General features: G+C 36.2%; 1 protein-coding gene across 4 annotated transcripts in view; it reads left to right on the forward strand.

Annotated features, from left to right (window-relative positions):
* The window catches only part of HTR7 (5-hydroxytryptamine receptor 7), a 36,851-nt gene extending 17,398 nt beyond the window's left edge, over positions 1-19,453 (forward strand). Inside the window, exons 2-4 of one of the 4 annotated variants that reach the window (XM_082765205.1) lie at positions 8,832-9,578; positions 17,356-17,441; positions 18,829-19,453. In XM_082765205.1, coding sequence (XP_082621331.1) covers positions 8,832-9,578; positions 17,356-17,441; positions 18,829-18,872 — 877 coding nt within the window. In that variant the 3' untranslated portion in view covers positions 18,873-19,453. Of the gene's footprint in view, positions 1-8,831; positions 12,435-17,355; positions 17,739-18,828 lie in introns of those variants that run through there. The other 3 variants (XM_082765206.1, XM_082765204.1, XM_082765207.1) reach the window with 3 other exon arrangements.
* Positions 19,454-25,879: the final 6,426 nt, after the last annotated feature.

The raw sequence follows: 25,879 nt of genomic DNA on the forward strand, positions 1-25,879 counted from the left end.
ATCCAGCTATCATGTTTTTCCTATATTAGTTAGCCCATAGGATCAAATTAAGTTCAGGAACTTGAAGGTTGCTTTCAGTTATATAAATGGCTCAGGCCAAGGAGCAGATAGATCATGTAAAGATTTAGATCCTCTAATCATTAGGCTTTCAGCAAAAGATCATGGCTAATGCCCATCTTCTGACAGACTGTGTCTAATTGCAAGAACACCAGTGAAGTTTATTGTGCAGGAGATAGAAATGGTTGGGTATAAGGATCAGGGTATGAAATTAACTTCTCAGAAACTAAAGGCCATCATAAAGATAACTTCCAGTCCTAAAACATTCCTCCCCAATTTCTTTATTGCAATTAAAAAAAAGAATAGAGCCACATCATTTCTCTGCCAGTATCTTACCAGTAACCAGTGGTCTGGTCCTTCATCCCATCCATTTACTTGCTGATTCAGATTCTCTAAACTGATAAGAGAACAAACATAAGTAAATCCCAGCCCATCTCTGGCTTTTCCCCCTTCTTGAGTCCCATGTAACACCATTAAGAAACATTTCAAGTCAAACCTCATCCCTCCTCAGCAGCTTTTGAATCATATGCATTCATGCTCAAGATCTCTTATGCTACTCCTCAAGTTGACTGACAGAGCTGCCCTCTCCAGTCACAGCAAATCAGTTACTTGTCATCCTCAGACCCATTTTACCTTTTCAGATTTAACTAGTTCTTTTCTACCTTTTTCATAAGGCTATATGAGATACAATCCCTTTCCCCAGCTTTATTCCAGCCTGAACTTCTGTTTTACTGTACACCCAATCTGACATGAACATTGCAACACAACCAGACAGGAAAAAATCAGAGTGTATTTTCCCTTTCTTTCCTAGAACAAAGCTTTCCCTGGTCTAGTCTTCTCAGATAGTATGTTGTAGTAAATTTTACTTTACTGTGTATTTTGGTTATATAATTTTTTACTCTTGGTAAGGAATTAAAAATTAAGAAGAGCCTTTTGACTCCCTTTTCACTTCTTCTTGCACTATTACTTGCTCGTTACTGGAGGTAAATAGTGAATGTTAAAAAATAAAATAAAATTAAAAGGGAACTCTGGCAGGGGAGAAAGGGCAGAAGTCGGCAAAGTGTCCCCCGTGACACAGTTATGCTGTTTCTTCTAGAAAAGCATGAAAATATTTATTTTCCCTCAACTTTGCAAATAGTTGAACAGTATATGGAAAAATGGATTCTACCCATGTGTGACTTGCCCATATTTAGAGAACTTTTAAAGTGTTACAGATTATCTATCGAGGAGTGGGGTGGGAAGCGCTTTTGAGCTATATAATTATAATTAACCCTATTGCAATTACTAAGCAAACTGCATATATATGGAAGAACAGAGATGAAGAAACCCACAAAGATAGAATGTAGACACTTTGTAAACATTTAAAAATAGGAAATCTTCCATTACACTGTGCAACTTCATTCAAAGTATTTATTTTCCAATCCTCTTCAGTTTTTAAATACATCTAGATTCTAGGAGGCTTGTGAGGGATGAAACCCGTTTCCCTTCTTATCTCTCCTATCTTACATCATCGGTGAAGATACAAGAAAGGAAAATACACACATACCATGTTAAACAAGAATATTTGCTGAAAACAGGTGATCCCTTAAGGTTTACTCTATAATACATTTATTTGTGTAATTGTATAATACTGGCCAGGAAATATGTGTTATCTAATATTTAGGATGCGTTGCAAAAAAATATATATGTAAAAAAAAAATCAGCAACAGTTTTTTGGGACCTTTTCTTTCATCCAGCATATCATTTGCAGAGTAAAACCAAAGGCTACCAAACTGTTTTGCCAGGTAGCTAAGAACAAGGCAGTAGCTGGTGACAAATACTTTGACAATCATGCAATGGGAAAATGAGAGGCAAAAGGTTAGAACAGCTAAAAGAAATTTTCTGAGGTCTGAAGTGAAAGAGGAATATGGTTATAGAAATTATGACTAAGATGAGAAAGACTTAATGGAAAGACATTGCAAATATCTTTCTGGAAATACGGCTGTTACAAATTGGTTAGAATGACAGCAGACTTCTGTGGAACAGAAGTCTGAGATGAGTAGGCAAAAATTAAGAAGGAAATATACAGAACTAAGAAAGGAATATAAATAAAGCAGAGCAAGAAAGTGAAATAAAAATAGAATCAGTGAAATAAAAGAATGAATTAAAATAAATATTAAAATGTCTGATACAGGGGGAAGGGAGTCCATGAAAGTACAGCAAAACTGAGAGAAAGGTAAGAGAGGAGAACATAATCTTCTACTAGGGAAATTCTATTCCTTTAGAATGAAGAGTTTTGATTGACTTAATCTTTTTCTACTGCCAGAAAACATATGCTTCTTGAGTCCCATCAAGAATAAGCAATAATTTTTGAGGAAAAGAAAGATCATCAGAACATTTACTATGAACAATAAAAGCACAATACTGTATTTAACATATATCCACTCCAACAGTAGGGATGTCTTCCTTTTGTAATGATAAGTTATTTATAGGAAATATATTTAATTGAGAGCAAAAGGAGAAATAATAGAACATGTTAACCTTGCTGAAAGCATAGCAACTATTTCATTACAATTATTCCAAACATCACAATTTAAGTATCACTATTTCAATAGTATCAATAATGTTGAACTTGAAACATGAAGAGTAAGCTTCTAACATAATAGATACCACTACATACATTTAAGGTCTTTCATGTTACAGCATTCAACATTGACTACAAAGGAGAAATTAGGACCTCAACCATTTCTAGCAAATGCAATTAAGTGGAATCTGGAGACTGTGCTGAGGCTTTTTATAGACTATGTGCTAATTCACTGCATAAAAAAGATGCAATGTTTAGCCAGATGGAGCACAGAAGAAGTTGAACAAAGTATTTTTTTTGCCCTCACTAATGGTTTGATTTTCTTAGTTTTGTTGTCTCACTCTGAAACTGCACAATACTTAATGTCTACATTTTAAAGTGATCTAATACATACTCCGAAAGCTGTCATGTATGCAATGGAATCAGTAACTTCTGTGAAGAAGAGTACTTCTGTTACTATATATTTCTGAAATATATTCCTCTTCTGTAACAATAAACTGGCAGTTATCGTGAAGTGATTATGAGGCCAGCCTCTATTGCAGAAAGGCAGGTATCAAGGCCATCATACAATAATTAACAAGGTCACTTTTCATATCATAACATAAACCATAACATAAAGTGCATAGTCATGCACTTTAATTCCTATGCGTCACCACTTAAGTCTTTTTGTGTTTTTGCCCCTTTGCTTCCATCTCAATTACTTAAATATGTGATAAGAATAATATTTCTCTGATCAGTTTGTATAGCTTATTTGTTTAAATGCAGTTCTGTGGGACAAAGCATTTCCTATTCAGCGGGTACACAGTAGTTCTGAAAAGAAGACAAATTCTGTTAGGATGGTCAGTGTAACCATAACAAAAATAATAGATTTGACCACTGTTTCAGTATGCTATTTTTATATTTATTTTGTCTTTTAATATACCAAAATATAAGCAAAAAAAAAAATAATTCTAGATAGATTGGTATAGGGATGGTTCTGAATGCTTGATAGCTTTTAGGAATGGCATTTTTCTTCTATTCTTGCTAAGTATCTCTTAATGTTGCACATGGCAGATGCTAAACTGATTCAGGATTAACCAAGTGATAGATAAGGTCAGTGATAAGGAGTAACCAGACAGATAAAGTCTTAGAAACAAAGGTGAACTAATTAAAATCGAATTCTATCTACTTATAAAGCACATGGAGACAAGAGACAAAGGAATTATATGCGTGTGCTTCAAAAAAAAGCATAAGCAATCCCCATGTCATGGTTGATTCAATTTACTATTGGGTTGTTCAGGAGGCTTTCAAACAGTTTTAATGCTCTTAGCTATTTATCTTTCTGTAACTCTGACTATCGTCACAGACAAATAACAGAGCTAAATTGGACTATCCTAATACTATTTTCTTTCTGTTGTTGAAGTTGATGTAGCTGTTAAGTTTCAGTTTGTCTCAGTTTGCTTTATTCATAAATCAGAAGGTGGGGGGAATATACCTATCTCAAAATTTCCAGTCTAGCTATGAACAAATTTCCATTTTACAGCCTAAATATAACAGATATTTAGCTTTCTCAGGTGGAAACAAAAAAAAATAAAAAATAAAAAAATGAATTTTCTGCTGGAAAAAAAAAGCCACCAAAAAAAAAAAAAGTCATGCTTGGTTAACCTGAAATGCTACCATGCCTGGCACTGCTGCTTTTTTATTTTTGGAGAAAGAATTTTTATCTTCTTTTGTGTCTATGGAATTGCTTCAGTCACAAATGGAGAGTTACTCACAAGCAGATGATGAGAAATATCTTCATGGAAATTTTTTTGATGAGGAGGAGATGCCTATGTGAACTCACTTCACAGTAGTGGAGAAAAAGCAAACTATTTTTTACAGTTTTCTAGGTTAGAGAATAAAGTAAACTTATTTACAATAAAAGAAATTGTATTGAGCCTGTAGGGTGTTGGTTTTTTTTTGCCTTTTTTTTTTTTTTTTCAATATCTAGTAACATCAAGTGGCACACAGTAGCAGTCCAGTTCTTGTTCTGATAATCATTGTGCCAGCAGTAGAATATGACAGCCATCACAACAAGCAAATAGCTAAGAAAAGCACGGATGGGAAGAAGGAATACAAAGAGTCACAGTAAGATAAAATGACGTGCCAGCGATGGGAACCAGGGTCTGTGGATTCCTGTTCTGTGATACACTGCCTACCCTCCATGTAAGCTACAGCCCAATGCTTTCTGTAGTATTTAGCATACCGAGCACACTCATAACAAATGCCTGTGCAATCTGCACTTAAAGTGACAATGGAGACTGTGTTAGCCCTGTGGGACAAAAATGGTTCTAATAGATCATTGTAATACATCAACATCAAAAAGACAGACAGAAAACAAAACAAAACCAAACAGAAAACCTTGAATGCTCTCCTATACAGCTGTACTGGTTTTATTACTGTCTGTAACAATTTAGAGGTACTGGGAAAGAACACTAGGTCATGGGAAGCCAGATCTTTATTAAGGGAAAAAAAATAAAATAAAAAGATTTATTCATTGATTTATTCATTTAACTTTTACATTGTTGTTATTGTAAATGTGGCAAATGGTGGCTGTTCACAATAGTCGATGATAGCACTCCAAGGAGGAGGAAACTCTTCGCACCTATGTATGAGCAGAACTACAGAAAGGGGATGGCAAGTGATTATTCCTCCCCAGGACTGGGCACCCCTTGGGCCTCACACCTGAACAAGACTGCAGCACAGGAAGCAATTTCTATTCCTCCAATAGGAAAGAGAAGAAATCAAAAGAAATTAGTCCAGAATTGGGGATGTGCTCATAGGTTTACACATTATTTTAAAAACAAATTTACTCTGCCCCTCACTATTTCCCTCTGTTTGGTCTACATTCTCTGTTTTTACTTTGAGCTATTTGAGCAAGGGATTGTCTTCCAGATTTCAGTGATATAGTACAAGAAAAGTTCCCATCTTCTTTCTGTTGTTGTATGCTCTAGATGCTAGTATCTAGGCTCTCTGTGCTCTTTTCCCTCCATTCACTCTTTCATTCACGCCTTTCTGGAGAGGCAGCAGGGCTGTGACCAGACCATGTGTCGTGCTTATAACAGTGATCCCATAGTGGTTTGGGGCAGGATCCTGCACTTGGGTGTGCTGCACACAGCATCAGACAATGCAGAGTGAGAAGTAAAGGCCAGGTGCCTGCAATAGGGAGCTTTTGTGGAATAACCTAGATTTAGTCCCCACTGTGCTGGGTGTAATATGAATAGGTGGTAAAGAAGCCCTGTCTGGCATAGCTGTGTATTCAGGAAAGTCCACAGAGGAAGAATAGCAAATTGCATTGCCCTTTTCTTACAACTGAGAACTGAGGCATGAATTCTTTCCTGCCAAGATCAAAACAAACATCTATGGCATGGAAAAGGAACATCTCAGAACAGCAAGTCCAAGACACTTCTTTCAGACATGTGGATGTCTGAGATACACGAAATAGGTTTTTTGGGGAATTTGACTTCAATCTTTCCCAGCATTAATGCCTCAAGATGTTACGTATTTTTGGAATGATACGGTAAATTCAGCTGATTTACCTCTAGTCATTTTGAAGGTAGTAATTAAAGATTAAACATTACAAAGTATATTTTTGCAATGAATTTGACACATTTTTGAAACTCATGAATATATTAAGTTTTGGACACTCTCTAGTGTATTAGACAACAGCAATGATTTACATTATTTTGAAGTTGCAAGTAAGTTTTCAAGGGTAATAGATTTCATATAGAGATAAAAAGATAAAGTTCCTTCATTTATGCCTGCTGACTTTTTTCCCATCATACTACATTTACCAAAATGAATAAGGCAGAAAGGATGCTGGTATATTTTTATGTTAATTAATGTATTTTAATTTCAAATAGCATTTTTGAAGCTCAGATAGCTTCCCCAAAAAAGTGGTGCCAGGGCAAAACCAATAAATTTTAAGTCTTTTCAGTATACTTTTGCTTTCATTAATTCTTTTTGTTATATTCTGATACCTCAGTAGGCATTCAGCGTGTGTAGCCCACAGATCTGATTTTCACAGAAACCTAATTTAACTATTTTGGCTACATAATGAAGCTCACCTCGTAATCATGTTATTTTTAATGAGCAATTGAGTAATAGTTTTTCAACTTTTTTTTTTTTTTTTTTTAAGCAATACACTGTAAGTGATATGGAAGCTTTCTGCACAAACGGTGCATTTAGCTCTTTTGTAGCTAAGTCACGCTATGCTCAGACAAATTTTAAGGGTGTGCCACTGCTGTCCCAGAAGGAATGGGTTGGTTTGAGCAACTTTCCTCTTTCCTCAATTTGGAAAAGTCTTCCTCCTTAGCAGTGCAACTAGTTTTGGCTACTATTGTGTAAAATAGAAATCTCCGTGACATTTACAGTATGCCCAAGGCCCCTGGCACTGGGGTGATGGTTATGTTCTAAAGATGATGATGAGGTGGACAAGAAACAACCTTTTCTAATGCTGTGATCCATGTTCATACATCCTAGTGTCTTAATTCCAGCCAATTTTAATACTCCTAGCTCACAGCACCACCAGGCACAACTTCTTTGGCACAATAGAGGACTGCTGTCATTTGCTTGTGTTTGCTTTCAAGAATAGGACACAATAAACCAATTTGTCCTTTGCATAAAACTTGCCATATCAGTAATATAAATGTCAATGATGTTGTTGACAGTGGTTGTTGTTACTCATCAGAACAGATCATGAAATGATGCATCCTTTTATTTCCAATACTGTAGCATACCTGGGTTCTTGTTGAAAGCAGCAGCACTGGCCATAATTTACTGCATTGCAGTAAAATCAACATTGCAGCATTCTGCAGAGCTGGGAAAATACTTGTATTTTGATTTGCTGGGTGAATAGGGAGAGGAAAAAATTCTCAGATAAAAATGAATATACTCATATTACCATATTTCTTGTTTATAACCTTCCAAAACCTTCACTGTATAATTGAATGCTGGTACCTCTTGAAATCCAAGCCATGTTCTGAAACCTGATGTGAAACCATGTCTTTTATGAGTAGGTAGCGATGTGAATCACATTGCTTTTTCTCAAAATTCTTCCTTTTGGGGGGGGGGGGGGGGGCAGTGTGGGAGGGAACAAAAGAACCATTTGAGAAGTTAACAGGAAGTTAAGTTCCAGCTGAGCAAAAACCAAATTTCAAGTATAAATGTTAGGTGGAAACAAACAAACAACTACAACAACAAAAGCCACCAAACATCCAATGCCATCTAAGAGAAGCTCCCATCATTAGAGAGAAGATAAGGAGACCTTCTGTAGTTGAGAGCAAACAAGTTTAGGATCTTGCTGTTCAGCTGTATGAGGCAATAGTGATAAATGTTTTACTAGGAAGAAACAAACAAACAAAAAGAAAAAAAGTGGTTTAATCTCTCATAGCTTTGGAAATGTGGAAGTTGTCAGCAGACTTCATTTTTTCTATGAAAACTTGATACGTTGTAAACATGTTTCTTGTCTGTTTATGATTATTTACCATTCTAAACTTAGCTTCTGGTAAAACTGTTTTTTTTTTCACAGGTCTTCCTGAACTGACACCGTGATAGATTGCTATTTTGTTTGGTAGAAGTTAGGATATCGAATAAATGTCATTTCTAATTAAATGATGTTAAAAAGAATTATTGTAGTATTGAAATAATCTACTCTTGACATAAGTTTACAGTTTGTAGTGCCTGTCTGAAATGTGAAACTAAGAAACACAACTCATCATCTCAGATTAGTGGCAGGGATCTTCAAAAGTGATGAACATGTAAAAGGAATGAAGATGAATGCATGCTTCTTTGAACTTAAACATCCACTCAAAAAATATACTATATGTTTGTGGAGCATGCACTTGTCTATACACCAAGATTGCATAAGTTAGCTGAATAAAACTTGGGTTTCAGAATTTCCTTAATAACCAAAAAATTAATTATCTGCATGAAGATTGCACAACTGCATTAAAATCCCAGTCCTTTGTGGCTAGAGATTTCCCTCTAGGAAAGAGCTTTTATACAAAATACCAGCACCATAAATCTTAAAGTGAAAGGTATATACACGAATTTACAAGTTTGAAATACATGCATTGAAAAATGTAAAAACAGAAACCTTAGCTAAAGATATTATATTTAATAGCAGACTATGAGAAATTATTCTTATTAGTTAACCACTGCATTATATAAAAACTCTATGTTGTTGTTCTAGGTACCTGGGAATAACAAGACCTCTCACGTATCCTGTAAGGCAGAACGGGAAGTGTATGGCTAAAATGATCCTGTGTGTATGGCTCCTATCTGCCTCCATCACCATACCCCCGCTCTTTGGTTGGGCCAAAAACGTAAATGATGAAAAGGTTTGTTTGATAAGTCAAGACTTTGGCTACACAATTTACTCCACAGCAGTTGCATTTTATATCCCAATGTCAGTGATGCTTTTCATGTACTATCAGATTTACAAAGCTGCTAAGAGGAGTGCTGCCAAACACAAGTTTGCTGGTTTTCCCCGGCCAGAAGAAATGGAAGGGATTTCTATGAATGGAGCTGTAAAACTGCACAAAGAATCGGAAGAATGTACTAACTTTTCACGACTCCTGAAGAACGACAAGAAAAACATTTCCATCTTTAAGAGAGAACAGAAAGCTGCCACTACACTTGGAATTATTGTTGGGGCTTTCACCGTGTGCTGGCTGCCGTTTTTTCTCCTCTCAACTGCCAGGCCCTTTATCTGTGGTACAGCGTGCAGCTGTATCCCACTGTGGGTTGAAAGAACATTTCTATGGTTGGGTTATGCGAACTCCCTCATTAACCCTTTTATATATGCCTTCTTCAATCGGGACCTGAGGACAACTTACCGCAACCTCCTGCAATGCAGATATAGAAATATCAACCGGAAACTATCGGCTGCAGGAATGCATGAGGCTCTGAAGCTTGCAGAAAAGCCAGAATTTGTTCTGTAAGGTCACTTATCCTTTCCTATGGTAATTTATTGTTTTGTTGCATTAACTTTGATTTGAAAGAGCTATGGGAAGAAGCAGATTTCTTGAACACATTTAATAGTCACCAAGACACTGGAGGGTTATAAGGTTAATTCCTGTACAGCCCCCCAGTTCTAGCAAGACCGGAGAAACAAGATGACAATCTAAAGAATTTGGTCACAGGGGAGAAGAACTGAAGTGCTAGATAACAGAAAGAGGAGCATAAAATGTAGTGCAGGATCTTTGAGCTGCTAGTGAGGAAAGAGCAAAGTTGCTCAGACCAACCCATTCCTTTGGCTCCTGGCCCCACAAAACTTTTAGTAGCTCTGAATGTTGGATGCAGCTTGTATCCTAGAGAATTTTGCTGTAATAAAGACCAGTGAATGGTGAAAAGTTCAGTATAATTCATTTCTTTCCTCTTTGTTATCATAAAAATAAACCATCTACGGTGAAGCTGAATCAGAGAAGTTATAATGCTTAGAAATATTTGTTATAAAAAACAGATGTCCAGTAAGTGTTAATTTACTGGATTGCCTGGGAAGAAAGTACTTCATGAAGATCATCTGTTGCCTTTGCACAGCAACTATAGCATGGAAAAAATACGTTACACTTAGAATGTGAATATAAGATTGAGTAAATTCACATGGACTACAGCTACTGCTGCCATGCAGCACAATTAGTTGCATTGCTTCTATGGTAATTACACCAGGTAAAGATCTCACCCTATATTGCTAATAGAACAAATGCCTGATAATCGTTTGTTTCAGGAGCTCTCTGGTCTTTGCCCATCTTTTCTTCCTTAAATTCTCTTGGTTTTATCAGTTGAGCCTTTATCTAATCTATATGGAGACTGTCTACACTCAGGGCTTGGTTTCTGTTGATAAGTGGATAGTCCTTGTTCCAAAAGAAGAGTTAATTTTATGCCTATTTTGAAACTCTTCTAGCTTCTTGGGGTATCTTTCCTTTCTGAATTCAGTAAGAAGATGACATTCAGAGACACCTGGACTTTATTCTTACAAACTGATGTTGGTCATCACTTCTGCTTAAAATGGTTTAAAACCTTGCCTTGTGTAAGAATCAAGAACATTTATGATTTTTAGTTCTTGTTATTTCCCTCCACCTTTGCAACTGTGTGATTCTACTTCTCCTGATATTGTTAACAAATCTCTTCCCTCGGTGGAACACAATCAAATATTATAATGATAATTTTATATATCAACAATAACAAATGCATTAATTATTTTATGCATTATAGTAATATATTAATACGAACGTAGTAATTATGTGATATATTAATATAATAAGATAATAAGAAGCTTATAACAAAATATAAAAACAAGATGTTTCCTATGGACAGAGAGATTGTACTGCATGCCATGTTGCAGAGGAAGCACAGGGTGTATTTTTCAGAAACTGGGTTTTCAGACATCTGGGCATTGCAGAGGAGACAATGCTCATTATCAAAACACCTTGATGGCAAATCACACTTTAGGTTACCTTCTGTCCCCACTTTCTTAAGTGTCTCTTTAAGCCAAAATGACTTAGTCGGGATTTACATCAGTGAATTAATTTTAGTACTGGGAGATTTGCACCAGAGTCCTTGTTCAAAGCATGCAGAGATCACTGCAAACACTTGAGCTTGTAAGCAGAGGTTACAAAATAAATAAAACCTGGATCGACACACTGAGCTGTGCACACTGAAATAAGCTTAAGCCATTTTAGATGGATTTCTACATCAGGATATATCGGGTCAATTTATATTTTGGCCTCATTTTTAGAAAAGCATAACAATTTTCTAACAGTAAAATATATGTTATATCCCAGGATCAGAAAGTTTTTGTAAAAAAAGTTTCAAATTAATTTTAAACATTCTGATTTTAGTTCCTTCTGGAATATTTAAAAGTCGACAATAAATAAATAAATAAATAAATGAATTACTAAGAATGTCCACAAGCTTTGTAGTAGAGAGTAGGGATCATGTTAATTCAAGCATATTTTCCATATTCAGCATGAAATTATGGATACTTCTGACTTTGTTACCTATCAGAGAAGCATTTGTTGTTGTTTTTTAGTTCCTACCATGAGTGAGAAATTTTCATTTGTTTTCTATTATTTTCTTTTCCTATATGAAGATATTTTGAAGAATATAGAAACAAAAGTATCTGTGAAGATTTCAAGTGGAATTTTAAAAATCTGAGGCTGATTTAGGAATTCTGAGCATAAGTTTCAGCTGTTATCATTCTGTGGGAAAGTGGGAAAGTCTGAGAAGTTGTAGTTGCTCCAAATAAGATTTTTTTTCCTGAAATATAGAAGTGTCTTATGAATCAAAAATTGACATTTGCTCAACTGTCACTAAAGGCAATTGCTTTCCTCAGGGAAAATGTCCTGCAGGACTCCTCTTCTCTTCCACCATCTGTTTCAGGTAACAAGATCCTGGGAAAGAACAAGAATTGTTTTGGGCTATGTCAGTCCTTGAAGTTTTTAGAGATAAACATCCATCTTTTGTCTGGGTGTGTTTAGAAAGAAAAAGTATTCAGTGGAAAAAGTAAAAAAGTTGAGAAGATTGCAACAATGTTGTATTTCTCAAGCACGTGGGTAACACGGAGAAGGAGAAAGCTTCCAGACAGAATTGTAACTGAAAGAGGCTCAAATGAGACACATAAGGAAATAATTGCTTGGGCTCAAGAACAAGACATTTTACTTTTTAAAAACATAAATAAACGGAACTGCAGCAAAATACCTAACTTTAGTAGTAGTACTTTCTTTAATTAGATGATATGCTATTAATCTGACTTTTGAGGATAAGGACACAAACATAACATTTGACTGTACAATCCCAGTGAGAAGAATGTTTTAACCACGCTACTTAAAGGGAATCTGGGCTCTTAAGTTCAGTGTTGCTCTGGAGTTCAAAAAGTGTTTTATTGGGTTTTGTTCGTTTGTTTTTAACATCATCATGAAGTGAATATCAACTTTAGTAACATCTGTTCCAATGTAAAAGCAATGAAATCTAAGCCAAAAATTACTTTTAAGAGATAGTGCATATTGTCCAACTCTATAAACTGTAGTCAGAGAAGAATGTGGACAACTGTGACAGCTAACTCTATAATCCCACACCTGGGAGTAATGGAAAATTTCATCTGTCCCATCCTTAAGCTGTAGCCTGAGATGTGAGAAATCCCATGTTAACTACAGAGTTTGAAAGACTTGAAACATTGCACAGCCTCAGGTTTTCTATGAAGGTAGCTGTCACTTTGTGTACTGCTCAACAGGAAAGGTTCAAGCTGGTCCACAGGTGCACAGGACAGTAGAGTCAGGGAAACAAGAAAGTCTGGAAAAAACTATTGTAGAGAATGGGTTTGCCTATTAGCTATAGTGCAGAACTGGCCTTACCCCAGCTGGATTTTCTGTCTGTGGAAACTCAGTGCAGCATTTGTTCTTAGTTACAGTACCCACATTCATCATTTCTGATTAGAAAGCTTAGTCATATTGCTGCATGTCCCAGACCATCTTTCTACCGGCCAGTAGTTCCAAAATTGATTTCTAGCTACTACTATGTGATTTCTCGATGGTGATGGTGTCAATAAGATGAGATTGAATTTTGCTTCTGTTTACTAGAATGATAAATTTTTGAAACAGTTATTCCTATTTCATTCTCACATTGAACTTGTGTCTGTTTTCCATGATCTCAGGAGGCTGCTTTGCCTTTTTAATTCCTGCATAGCTCTCGAGTAGGAATTTACCCCTCCTTGTTCAAGCAGGAAAGAAATCACCACAACACACTATTAGGTTAGGGCTTTCTTCATTTGGGATCTCTCTGGATGATATTTCTGGGGAAATGTGGCCAGCCATACTGGCTCCGGGAATGACCACTCAGCTATACCATGCCTAAGCACTGGGAGAAACAAGTTGATACTGGTTACTGCTCAAGCAGAAATTTTGGAGTAATCACCAAAGCCTGTGTTAGGACCTGAATAAGTTAGGAAGCAGACATCACTGCTACTGTGCAGCTGATGCCAGAAAGCACCTACTTCACCTCTTCAAACAGCACAAGTGTCCACTCAGGATCAGGCATGCTCCTCAGCTACAGCCCCAAAATCTTCAATTGCTGCAGAAGTACCTAGACATCGACACAGGGAGATGCCAGTCAGAGTTTCTTTGCTTTGTATGCCTCCTTTGTTCAACAATACGGTGGTATGTGAAGATCCTCAAGAGCAGCCACTGAGCGAGCCAGTTCCCTAAAAGGGGGGTTTAGACATAGCTGTGCTACAGATCCCTCCCTGAGCCTAGTTTTCAGTACTGCAAACACATTTTACTGAATATAAACACAGCCTAAAAGTAAACATAAAAATTAAAAGCAGGGCATGAGAAGATAACTCTTGCCCAGCAACTGCCTAGAATTTACCCATAAAATGCAACTCTAGAATTTACCCATAAATGTAGTATTGGTTCTCAATGGCTCCCAGGAGAAGGGATCCCTGGAAGTGCTGCCTTCACCTGACATAGCCTTTCTACACTGGCCTCACACCAGCAGGATGGCAGCCAATGTCTTGGTGGTTCTTTACCAGAAGCCCATTGCACCCCTCTAGTCACACCCTGCTCAGATGCACTATATTTATACCATTTTTCCTCAATAAACAGGGCACAAAGCAGCTTACAGTAAGAGCTTTAGATGAAGAGACTTGTATTGAAAAGTTATTTTGAACAGAAAAGTTCCTTTACATAGAATTTGGTATAATGGTTCTGTGAAGGGTTTGCCTTGTTTTTTAACCTTCACTGCCCACCTCCATCTCTGTTTCTTTAGAAAAAAAGTAGAGTTACTTAGCCAGTGTCAAATCAGTAACTGTTGCTCAGAGGTTCTTAAGTGTGACTGTATTTCTACATGGCCATTCCTGCTGAGAGCTGTCTTTGCCAGGTTACAGCAAATCCCCTGCAAAGCACTCACTCTCTTAGGAGCAGCAGATAATCTGCAGGGGATACACACAGTAAATGCACATTATAGTATTCCCCGTGGTATTTTTCCTCCTATTTCAAATAAAACTCAAGGATTTATTGTGGTGTCGATACAAACTATATTGCCCTTGGTCACTTGGTACTTTTATTTTGAGGGAGACTGGCTGGGGTAGAAGACTCATTCCTAACATTTTCTCCCAGCTCCCACTGCATACCTGTGTGTAGGTTTAACACTGTGGCAGAGTACTGGCACTGATCACGGAACTCCTCTGTTTAGTCAGAGTTTACCGTGTAAAAATAGAAATACCAGAGTCATAAAAATTGGGAATTCACAATATCTCATTATTTTATGCCTACTGCTTCACACTTCCATTTCATGAAAAGAAAAACATGTTTTTTTCCCACTGTCTGTTCAGATGTTTTACTACCTTGCACCACCTGCAGAAAGATGTTAGATGGTGAAATAAATCTTCTACAATGAGGCAAAAAAGGAATTATCAAATGATTATTGTAAACATTGCAGTCCATTCACACACACACACACAGAGCGCTTTATGACAGGCAAAGGAAAACGGATTTCCTGGCAGCCCCTGCTCCAAACACTGGGGTCAGCACAGCATCTCTGGGAGAGCAGCAGTGAGGTAAGTTTGGGGATCACTGATTGAGATGCTTGTAGGCACAGAACTGGAAAGTTTTTTGAAGCAAAGCCATATTGCTTTCCTCTCGCTACCAACTTAGCTTCTACATAATCTTTATTGTCCTTCAGGAGAAACTACTCAAAGTATAACATTCTCAGAAAATGTGCAAGATCAATTTCCTGTCAAATCTTCTTCACAGCTTGCTAAAGAATTTGTTGTCATTTAAAACAATGTTTCACAGGGAGAGAGAAAGGAGAAATTCAGAGACATGGGAATAGTCTTAATATGCAAAATTATTAGTATCCCAGAATAGAAGACATTCACCCCCCTATTTAAAAAAATTAAGGTGACAGGAGGGGGGAGGACAGATTTTTCTTCAAACAAAAAAAATAAAACCCACCACAGTGGAGGACTCAGGCATATTAAAAAGATAATTGAAATACAACAACACACACACAGATATAGCCTAAGAAACACTGCAGTAAAAGAGCAACCCTTGCAATGTGCAAGAAATATAAATTTATATCCATCTTTACTGATTTTAATCTCTTAAGTAGTTATTGCCACTGAAGAGTGGGCTTGGCATGAACTTGAAGTGAGTTAATGCCATTTTCTATACCTGCTTTCTAAAATTTTGCCAAATAAGCCTGTCATCCTCCACACTCACTATTCTGGCACCCCTTCAGCTGCCCTGCTGCACTGCCAAAACCCATTCTCATACTGCAATATTTGCAATAGGGCAGAATAGCTTTTACTCACTGAAATCTGAAATATGTTTGATTCCCAGATAAGTTAGCTTTGCTGTTAATTTTTCATTGCTACAGATCAAAAAAAAAAAAGCAAACCAAGCAATCAAAACCCACAACATATTGAGATACTATGATTTCTTTGAGATATTCATATGTAGTTACTGGAAGGGATAATATTTTGATGATTTGTAGGCTTTATGACTTTACTGATTAAAATGATTGTTTCTGTTTTTTTGTGAATTTTCACATAGAGCTAGTCAAGTTAGTTCAGCAAAAAAAGTGCTTGCAGATGTGTCAATGTTTTCAGAAGTGAGAGACCAATGTACTTTCATAAATCAACATACCAGACTGAATAAATATTTTGCTTGTAGTTTTCTATCTACTCAGTCAAAACCAACAATATTTCATTAATTTAGTAGTTGTGTGGTCTTGTTAGTTCCAGAAAAATGTGTTTACATTATGCTTTTTTTTTTTTTTTTTTTTTTTTTTTTCTACAAGAGAAGAGAAGGACAGTGTAGTATCCCCATTCAGCCCTTCTGGAAATCCATGTTTTTTCAAAATGCAATCGGATAAACTCATTTGTGTTTCAGAAAATTTCACATCCTTGGCTGATCTAGCCAAGGTTTCTGCAGGTCTCTGATATAATGGCAGAGATTCATCAGGCAAATCTACTGTCCTGAAGATGCTTGCAAGGAAAAGATAAAATCAGGCCAATTAAGTGAACATCTACTTCACAACAGTTGCAAAAGCAAAACAGCCCCCAGCTAATAAGTAAAAAACCAGCAGTGACATTTTGGTGATCATGACACTTGAACAGCATAATGACAAAATGTTACAGCTGCTTTACAGAAACACAGAAATTAGTATCTTAATGGTAAGTGTTTCCAAACTGAGTAAGAGCTACTTACTCAAAATTGTAGTGACTGATTTCCTTGGACATTTACTTACCAGAGACCATCACAAAGGAATGCTGGTGCAAGTTGCTGTAATTTTGCAGTCTAGTAAAATAATTTTATGTTAGCATGGGTTTGCTGTAAGGATTATGCTATTATACATGTATATCTTGATAGGATATACACCTTCTATATTCCAGGTACAAATAACTTCTCCAAGATAGCACATTAAAGAAGTCCAAATATTTATCCTCAAAGAAGGAGTAACAGAGATAATTAAAGGATAACATGGGATCCAAACAAGCATAGAGAACTTGAAACCTTTTGGATATTTGGTTGCCGACATGCAGAGAACCTAACTGCTCCTTACAGAATATTTACAGTTTTTCTTAGCTTATACAATTTATTTGTCAAAAATGCTGTAATTATATTTCCCTTTTCAAATAAGGCACAAATACAGCAAGTAGTGTGAAAATCATGGTATGAGTAAAACTTTTTTTTTTCTTAATTATTTGGAAACAGAAGTGTAGAGGTACTGACAGACCAGCACCTGTTCTTACCGCTGCCATCAGAATGGTTCCAAAGAGCGTTTATCAATAGGATGACAGGTGCTTTATATATATATATCATAAATAAATTAAAAATTACAATGATAAACTATAAATTTAAAAAAATAATCAGCAGTTCAATCAGATAAAGTTAATACTGTAGAATATATATATATTTTTTAATGGCTTTTCTTTTTTTTTTTTTTTTTTAAATAATCCTCTGGTAGTGCAGAAAACAACAAAGATGAGCAGCACCAATACAGTTTGGAGATAAAAGAATTATAAAAACAAACTTTTAGGTCCAGTAATAAACTAACACATCATCTTTTGTCCATGCATTGTCTTAAAATTTATTCATTCAATGAACACAGTACATGAACAGAAAATAAAAAGCCATGCAATTTGCCTTAGAAAATGCCATTAAAGTCCAGAATTTTATTTTGGATTTTAAAAACATCTATAACTAGCTAAATTTAATGTTTCAAAAAGTCCTTAATTTCCTATATGACTAGTGTTAACATTGGAAATAATTACCTGGTTAGTTCTCAGAAGTTCCTACCTGCCTGCCTCCCTTTAATTTGGATACATTTTTTCCATGATATGTTTTCATGTAATAAGATAATGAGTGAAAGGGCAGGTTTGTCTGTAAAATCCCTATTCCCAGTGCATTTGCTGATGTGAATAATCCAATAATTTCAACAGGGAGGCTATAACAAGACAAAAAAGTACCTTGCTGTTCACTACAGACAGACAGAACTGTTTTAGGGTGCACCCAAAATCTTCTAATCTCACAAATGTTTGTTAGAAAATTTCAGCCTTATTAATGTATAGGGATTGGCTCTTCCCCTCACCAAAACTGAGAGGAGAGGCAGGAATTGGCCCTAATTACAGACTGAATAATGTTATAGGGAGGACAAAATACAATAGCATGACAGCTAAGCAGAATATTCTGTGCAAAGTTTTTGCAGTAACTATTTGTCTATAGATGATTTTATGAAACTAGGGAAGAAATCTGCATTACTGCTCTGGCTCCTTTCTTTCTCTCTGGTTTGTGAGGTGTGAGCAGTGACACCATGCAGATCTGTGCTGCAGCCAGGGATTGGGAGGCTGGGTCAGGTGAGGGGCTCACAGGGAAAAGAGCTGCATTTTCTGATGCTTTTGCAGCAGCCACTTGGGGTTTCGGCCACCAAACTGTGTAAAACGGGAACTTCCTCAGTTCTCACAGCAACCCAAAACAAGAGGATTACAAAGGACTGCAAAACACCAAAATCCTCCACTTTCCCCTAGCTTCCTCCTTTTTACTGGACCTCTGAGAATTACCTCATTAGCCATTTTTCTCTTAAGAAATGTTTTCATTTGTTTCAGTGGCATCTGGAATACAAACTTTTAGTTGCTCCAGGACATTTCCCATCTAATTCATCCACTTTTATTTATTTTATTTTTAAAGGAGAAGTTCTGATTTCTCCAGGGAAAAAGAGTCCTGACTCATGACCTGCATGAAAGCAGCCAGAAAAAAAAGCCAAGCCAGAACTGGAAGAAGGAAAATGAAAAGTTGGCTTCTGAAGAAATGGATAGATTTACGAAACGTACTTCATCTTCTTTTGATAGGAATGCACTAAAAATACTCAATGAGCTTAATACATTACATTAAATACATTTCTATTGGAAGTAGTCACATCTTGTTTGTTATGGAGAAAAGTGCTGCTATATAAAAGAGAAAAGAGTTTTTTGCCCGAGAAAGCCAAAACATTTCAGCAATAAAAGTTTGGCACGTGGGGTGGGAAAGAAAAGCAAATAAAATTCAAAGACAAAGTGCTCGGCAGATTTACACTGCATTAAATGATGTAGAAAAGATTCATTTATGTTTACCATGCTTGTTGATCCTAACTTTGATTTTAACATTCAGGGATCATCGGTAATATCAAATGTATTTTGTTGTACTACAAAAAGATATTTTCAAGCACATGGTAACACTATGGATGCTTTTAAGGCCTGTGTTAAAGAGATTCTCTGCACCTGGAACAGGATCCACAAAGGCAACAATAAAGGACTGATTTTTGTAAAAGTGTTCCATTGTAATACATGAATGTCTGTTTACTTGGTGAGGTGAACATGGTTTGTTGGTCTAGTTCATATTCTGCTAAGGAGAAAAGCTGCCTCCCAGTTACACAGTGGCAAAAGTTAAAGGACAGAATTAAAACACACACACATTACACCATGGTTAATTTACAAGTAGGATTGCTTGTTTTAATGTAATTTTTGTGATCTGCCAAATAATAGAATAAAAGCATAATTGTTATAGGTATTTCAATTACAAAAAAAAAAAAAAAAAAAGTCTGGAGAATTTCCATAACACTTTGCTTTTTATCTTACTGGCTAGCTAGATAAGACTGACAATTATGAAGCGTGTTACTTTTTTTTTTTTTTTAAACATGTCTCTTTAAATATTCATCCTGGAATCCAGGGTCCCAGATAGATGATATAAGTGACATTTTCTCTGTTGCTACAAAATGAACAGTCAATGCATCTGTCTCTATCCAAGCGCAGAACATGGAGCAACAGAACAAAATGAGTTTACATCTCTGTGTATGTTTATTTTACAGCTAAAATAAAACCCTCTGAATTGACAAAAATAAATAGGCAAGTGTTAATGAACATCTGTCCCATGGAAAACTGATTTAACGAATCCTTAAATATAACTTTTTTTTTTTTTTTGAGCTTCTCATATTCATTTTCCCTCCGAATTTCTAAATTATATGGGGTTATATAATTCACTGTACAGTGGGACACATCATTCCTAAAGGCTCTCTTTTTTTAAAGTTATATCTGTATAAGCACTCAGCTTAATTTCATAGCTGTATTATTTGTGGCAATTTAATCTTTTACTTGCAGTTTAACCAAAAACAGCTCTGGTAAAAAACCACTGTTTTACCCCATCCCTGGAGGTGTTCAAGACCGGGTTGGACAAGGCCCTGAACAACCAGACATAGTGGGTGGCATCCTTGACCACGGCAAAGGGGTTGGAACCAGATGACCTTTAAGGTCTTTTTCAACCCAAGCTGTTCTATACTTCTATGACCATACATGCCATTACAACTTTGATTTCTGTTCTTTAAATTAATATACAAGTTCAAAATAGTTATCTGGATAAGGAGAAACTGTGAAAACCAACAAAGGTCAGTTCATTACTTATGAGTAAGAGCTAAATATGGAAATAAATTAATTCATTGTTAAGCCTGTATAAAACCTGGGACAGAGAGCTCACTATGCTGACACCCCAAACCAGTTCTTGTAATTACACAAGAGCACACACAGCATAGTTTCAGTACTAGGTAAGCAAGACTATTGTCATTACTCCATCGATAAAACTAACCACTGTGAACTCTGCATTTGAAATGAGTTTTTTATAATTTATTTCCTAAAGGGAATAAAAAAAGCAATGTTTTTTACTTGGTTAGCCCGAAGTATTTAGCAGAAAATGGGACAGTTATTGTCAATGACTAATGGACCGGTTCTGATTGAATTACTTGAGAATATATTCAAAGAAACCAAGCTGAAGTTGGAGTTACACTGGCAAATAATATTATAACTGGACTTAATAGGATAAGGAGAAGGTAGATTTTTAAGCAGAACAATAAAAAAAAGTCTGTAAATACATACATATAACAACACACATCCATCCCTTGTATTTTAGAATCATACTGCCTCTTGAAAAGAAAGAAGCAAATATATTGTCATCTAATAAGCATCACTATCATTTATTATCTATTAAATTAACACAAACATTTAAAAATATGAGAATGTCCTAGAATAAAATGTATTAGTATCATGGACCTATAAAGTTATGGTCTGATTATTTATTTATTTCCCATAAAGAATTTTTCATCGAAGAGTTTTCAGACAGGTAGTCACAAAAGAACGTTGGGAATTACAAAGTACTGATACTTTGTCATACAAGATGAACTTCATTTTTTCCTACTGTAACTGTCAGGTCTGTCACCTCTCTCAAACCAACGCACAAACCCACACAGTAACTAGGAGAGTTACTCAAGGCTAAGAATGTATTCAAGACTAGCAAGTCAAGTGTGCAATATTTTAGAGGATTAGAAAAGTAGGGCTAATCGAAGTCAAGACATTAGATTGTCTATAGGGATAATGAGTTTAGCTTTCAACAGTTTCTGTAACCAATAGTACAAAAGCAATACACACACCTGCCTTACACTGATAATCCAAGTCTCCAGCTATAAATCTAACAGACTGAACAGAGCTGAAAACAAGGCTCAGACTCACAGTTCTGGATCTACAGAAGATGCTTTTCTATCTCTGTCATGAATCTTGTCCTGGGATGTGATAGTCACAAAGCTATCTTCTGGTAGTTATCAAATTTGTCATTTTTAATAAATAAAATGTGAGCTGAGGCTCACCCCAACTTTCTAAATGAGGAACAAGGAAATAACTTCTTCAGAGAAAAACAAAAATTGCATAGAAGAACCTTCAAGCCTTAGGATTATTTAGAAAAATGAGAATTTACAAATTGACAATGCTTAGGGAAAAACAAAACAAAACACCTTTATTTACTGAAAAGTACAGACTAATTAGTTTTAAAGAGCATGGGAATATAACTATTGTAATCTAACCCCAGAGAATCTTTTAGGCCTCATTACTGTTTATATTCTCTTGCCTCTCAGACAACATGAGTCTCATGAGCTAGTCCTCCAATATCAGTTTTTTATTAATCTATTTTTGAATTCCTATAACACTCTCTTTCTTCTCCTCTTCTCTGGAGTAGTTATCAGCACTGTTACTGTACTTGAATATTTTTGAGAGGTTATCACTATCCCAGATTAAGCCAGGACTGACTGCCTCTAATTCTCAGCAGAATCTGCTTAACAAGAGGAAGCTAGTTAGGTTTTTCGTTGCTTCAGCACAAAGACCTACAGCTGCCTGAATTCACCCCGTAGTCCCAGACGTCATGGCTATATGTCTACATAGGTGGTTGCTCTGGAAAATGCTGACCAAAAAGAACATAAGCAAAATTTAAGCGTAGTGAAGCAGGTAGTCAAAGTCTCCTAACTGGCAGTTAAACTCGCTTAAGCTCATCAGAGTTATTTTATTTTATTTTATTTTAACTCTGCATTGTCTCAAAATCTGAAGGCATTTACAATATTAATCTCATACATTTCTTTTAATTATTTTTGTCTAAAGACTCTTATGTTTTATAGAGTTATGCATACCTGCACTGAGAAATGATAAGATTAAGTTACTTATAAGCTTCCTCAATATGCATCTGGTAACTCTAAAATCAATATGGCTACTCCGAAGTAGTTTTGCTTACTAAGTAGATGTTGCCCACTTTGTGGTCAAAAATTTGCAGACCTTGCACATTTTACAAATAATTGAAAAATACATATTTTGCAAATTTTTGCATTTTCTTGCAAAAACTACCACTATTCCTTATCATCATCTATGGCTGAGTTTGCAACCCAGTTTTGCAGCCTGATATTTCACAATCAGTCAGCTTTTTACCCACATCCCGTATGCATACATACACATTTCTCTAATTTATCTAAATGCACATTGCAACATTCCCTGCTCCACCCAAATGTTTTTCATAATTCTTTGAAATTAGACAATTTTCAGCCTCCTGCTTTTAAAGAGCAAACAAAAAAAAAAATGTATATTGTGTTATTTATATATATATATTTATATATATGTATATATGCATATTGGCACAGCTATTTTAGTAGACTGTCTCCACATCCTGACATCAGGATCCTCTGGCATCTTGAATCACACAAATTATAGGAATTATAGGAGACAGAACATTAAATCTACTTTCAACCTAAAATATGTTCTGGATTGCCATAAAAGTAAGGTCTGCTACTTGGTAATTCCCGTGGCTATGGAGAAACTTTTTACTGCTAAGCACTACTGTTCCAGACCAGTGAGGTTGAGAGGACTACACCAGGACTAGTGAGGTGCTGGAGAAAACAGCTCATCTAAACCAATGCCATTTTGGAAAACTGCCTTCACACCATAGCTGAAAGATGTTGGTCTTGGAGAGCTATCTGGACCTTACTAAAGGAAATATTGGATTTCAGAGAGATTGGATTTTACACATGGAAAAGAAACAAGGAAACATTTATGGAAGACCTTTAGGGAATTAAAAAAAAATTATTTTAAAGTGTTCTTACATGGGATTTCCCCATGGGCAGAGTACAGGCAGTAAAACTTAAGCGTCCCTAGTGCCAAGGCCTGAGCTGTTGTGCCTGAGGTACAAGAAGCATAGGTCAAGGGAAACATCTATGGTTGGTTTTATGTATGTTTTTCATTCTGCCAACCCCTAGATACAGGTTTGGTCTAGGTATAATTTATACCAGCAGCTGTTGTAATTACAGCTTTAAAGCAGTCACTTGTTTAGCCTTGGAGTTCATGGGCAGTCCCTCCTTGTTAGTCAGAGTCTGGTCTAGAAGAGCCTCCGGTTCAGCTGCATTCCTTGTCTTCTGTCAAGGATCTCACCCACGTTTTTCAGAAAAGATCTAGACAATCTGTGTCTTGAAGCCCTCCTTTCCAAGCAATGTCTGATCAGGAAAAATCTACCACCACCAAGCCCAGGACTTCAGCGGATGCAGCTGCTCACAGAGATCCTCAGCCAACTCACCCTGCTGCCTCGGTGGCTTGATTGCCACCAACTTCTTTCTCCCCTTTAACCATTACCTGTAACCAGCAAGAATTGTTTTGCACCTCAGGAAGGGTCTTCTTTCTTGAAACACAAGGCAATGTCTCTTTTTGCCCTGCCTGTCCTTCCTGAATGCCTCCATATTCTTTTTAATTGACATTTCAGTTGCATGACTACCCTGTAAGTAGCAAACCACTTGATCTTTCACTATGAGCCCCAGCATGTCCTGCTTTCCAGGTCTATTCTCAGGGTCAACAGATATTAGTCTGTGAGCCAGTAAACTACTTCAAAAGCTTACAGCACCCTTATTATATCTCAAGTCCCTCCTATTTTTTTTATTCATTTATTTTTGTCTAGGTTTATCTGTCCTTTACAAATATAAAGCCTTTTCCTAGTTGTTACTGATTCCAATTCCACCTGATTCTAGTTTAAAGTTCTTGTTAAATTATCTGGTTTTATTTATGACAAAGGGATTAATTTCCTTCCAACCTGAGTATGAAATAAACACAATGATAGAAGATGAAAGTTTTTCTTATGATCAGAAGATGCACTGCTGAAAACGTTATGTGAAAGTATGAAAAAAAAGACACACATATCTATGTATAATATGAAAAGTCAGATATTCTTAAAAATTTAACACATAAAATTGAATTGTATATGTTACTTCGGTTAGATGGGGCTTTTCATACACAAAAGTCATCACAGACTTGAGCTGCAACTCTGTATATTTTAAGTCATGTATTTTTCCCTTATGAAATGTAGTATAATAAGAAGACTGTTAACATAAGAGACTGTTTTCCACAAGTACCTTACCAAGGAATTCAGATACAAAGAAATTAAGCTCCTCAAATTGTAAGTGGCCTCTGATGAAAGCGCTGAATGTCTTTGGTTCTAATGTAAGTCTTATTGGGGGGGGGGGGGGGGGATGAATTACTGCTGCTTACTCTGAAAATGATTCAAATTTATACAGGAGACTAATTTAGTAGAAAAGGAAATAGGGTTCCTCTGTATTAGGTACTGAGTTATATTATGCTTCTAAAATGTAAAGGCCCAGAGGGATATTAAAATGTTAATTTGGATAGTATTTAAAAGGTAATTACTTTTATACAATAAAATAAGAAGTCTACTGAATACTAATCTCTGTGTCATGCTTTCTTTGAATTACTGCTACAGAAAACAGAGAATCCATTTCTTTAAGTGATTTTAATTAAGATTCATGGAAGACATTCATATCTACAAAAAATGTCTGTTGTTTTCAGCTCAACACACTTTAAATCCTTACCATATCAAAATAAATGTTAAAGAGAGATACCTACACTTGTTAGATAGCACTGAACTGAAATAATAAGAGCAAGGATATTTGAGTGAATTTCCTGAGGAACAGGTTGTTTGCTCAGCACAGGCACTGCTATGAGGAACACCATCTCAGGCCCTGTTGAGCAGGTCAAGATTTGTCACATCAAAAGCTGCTTTCATCTACTCAAGCCTTGTAAGGGAAGGGTAAGAAATTCAGCAGATACCCATTTCCTTCTTCCTCTGTTCATTTCTCCTGTTCCTCTCTTTGCTACGTTGATGTTACTGTCCATTTCACCTGTGTTCCCTGTCCTGCCGACCTTGCATGTCATACTTCAGTGGCATCCACACCTTTCTCATCTCCTCTCTTACAAACTTCTTTTAAATGCTGTTAAAATACAGAAGCCATATTGGAAAAGAAAAGGAAAGGAAAAAAAAAAATGCAAAAAATTTTCCAACCCTATCTTCTTCAAGTCTTCCTTCCTTTTTCCTTCTTCCATCTCCCTGTCTGATGCTGCTCTTATCC

This window comes from Aythya marila (assembly GCF_965140915.1).
Source record: "Aythya marila genome assembly, chromosome: 7".
NCBI lineage: Eukaryota > Metazoa > Chordata > Aves > Anseriformes > Anatidae > Aythya > Aythya marila.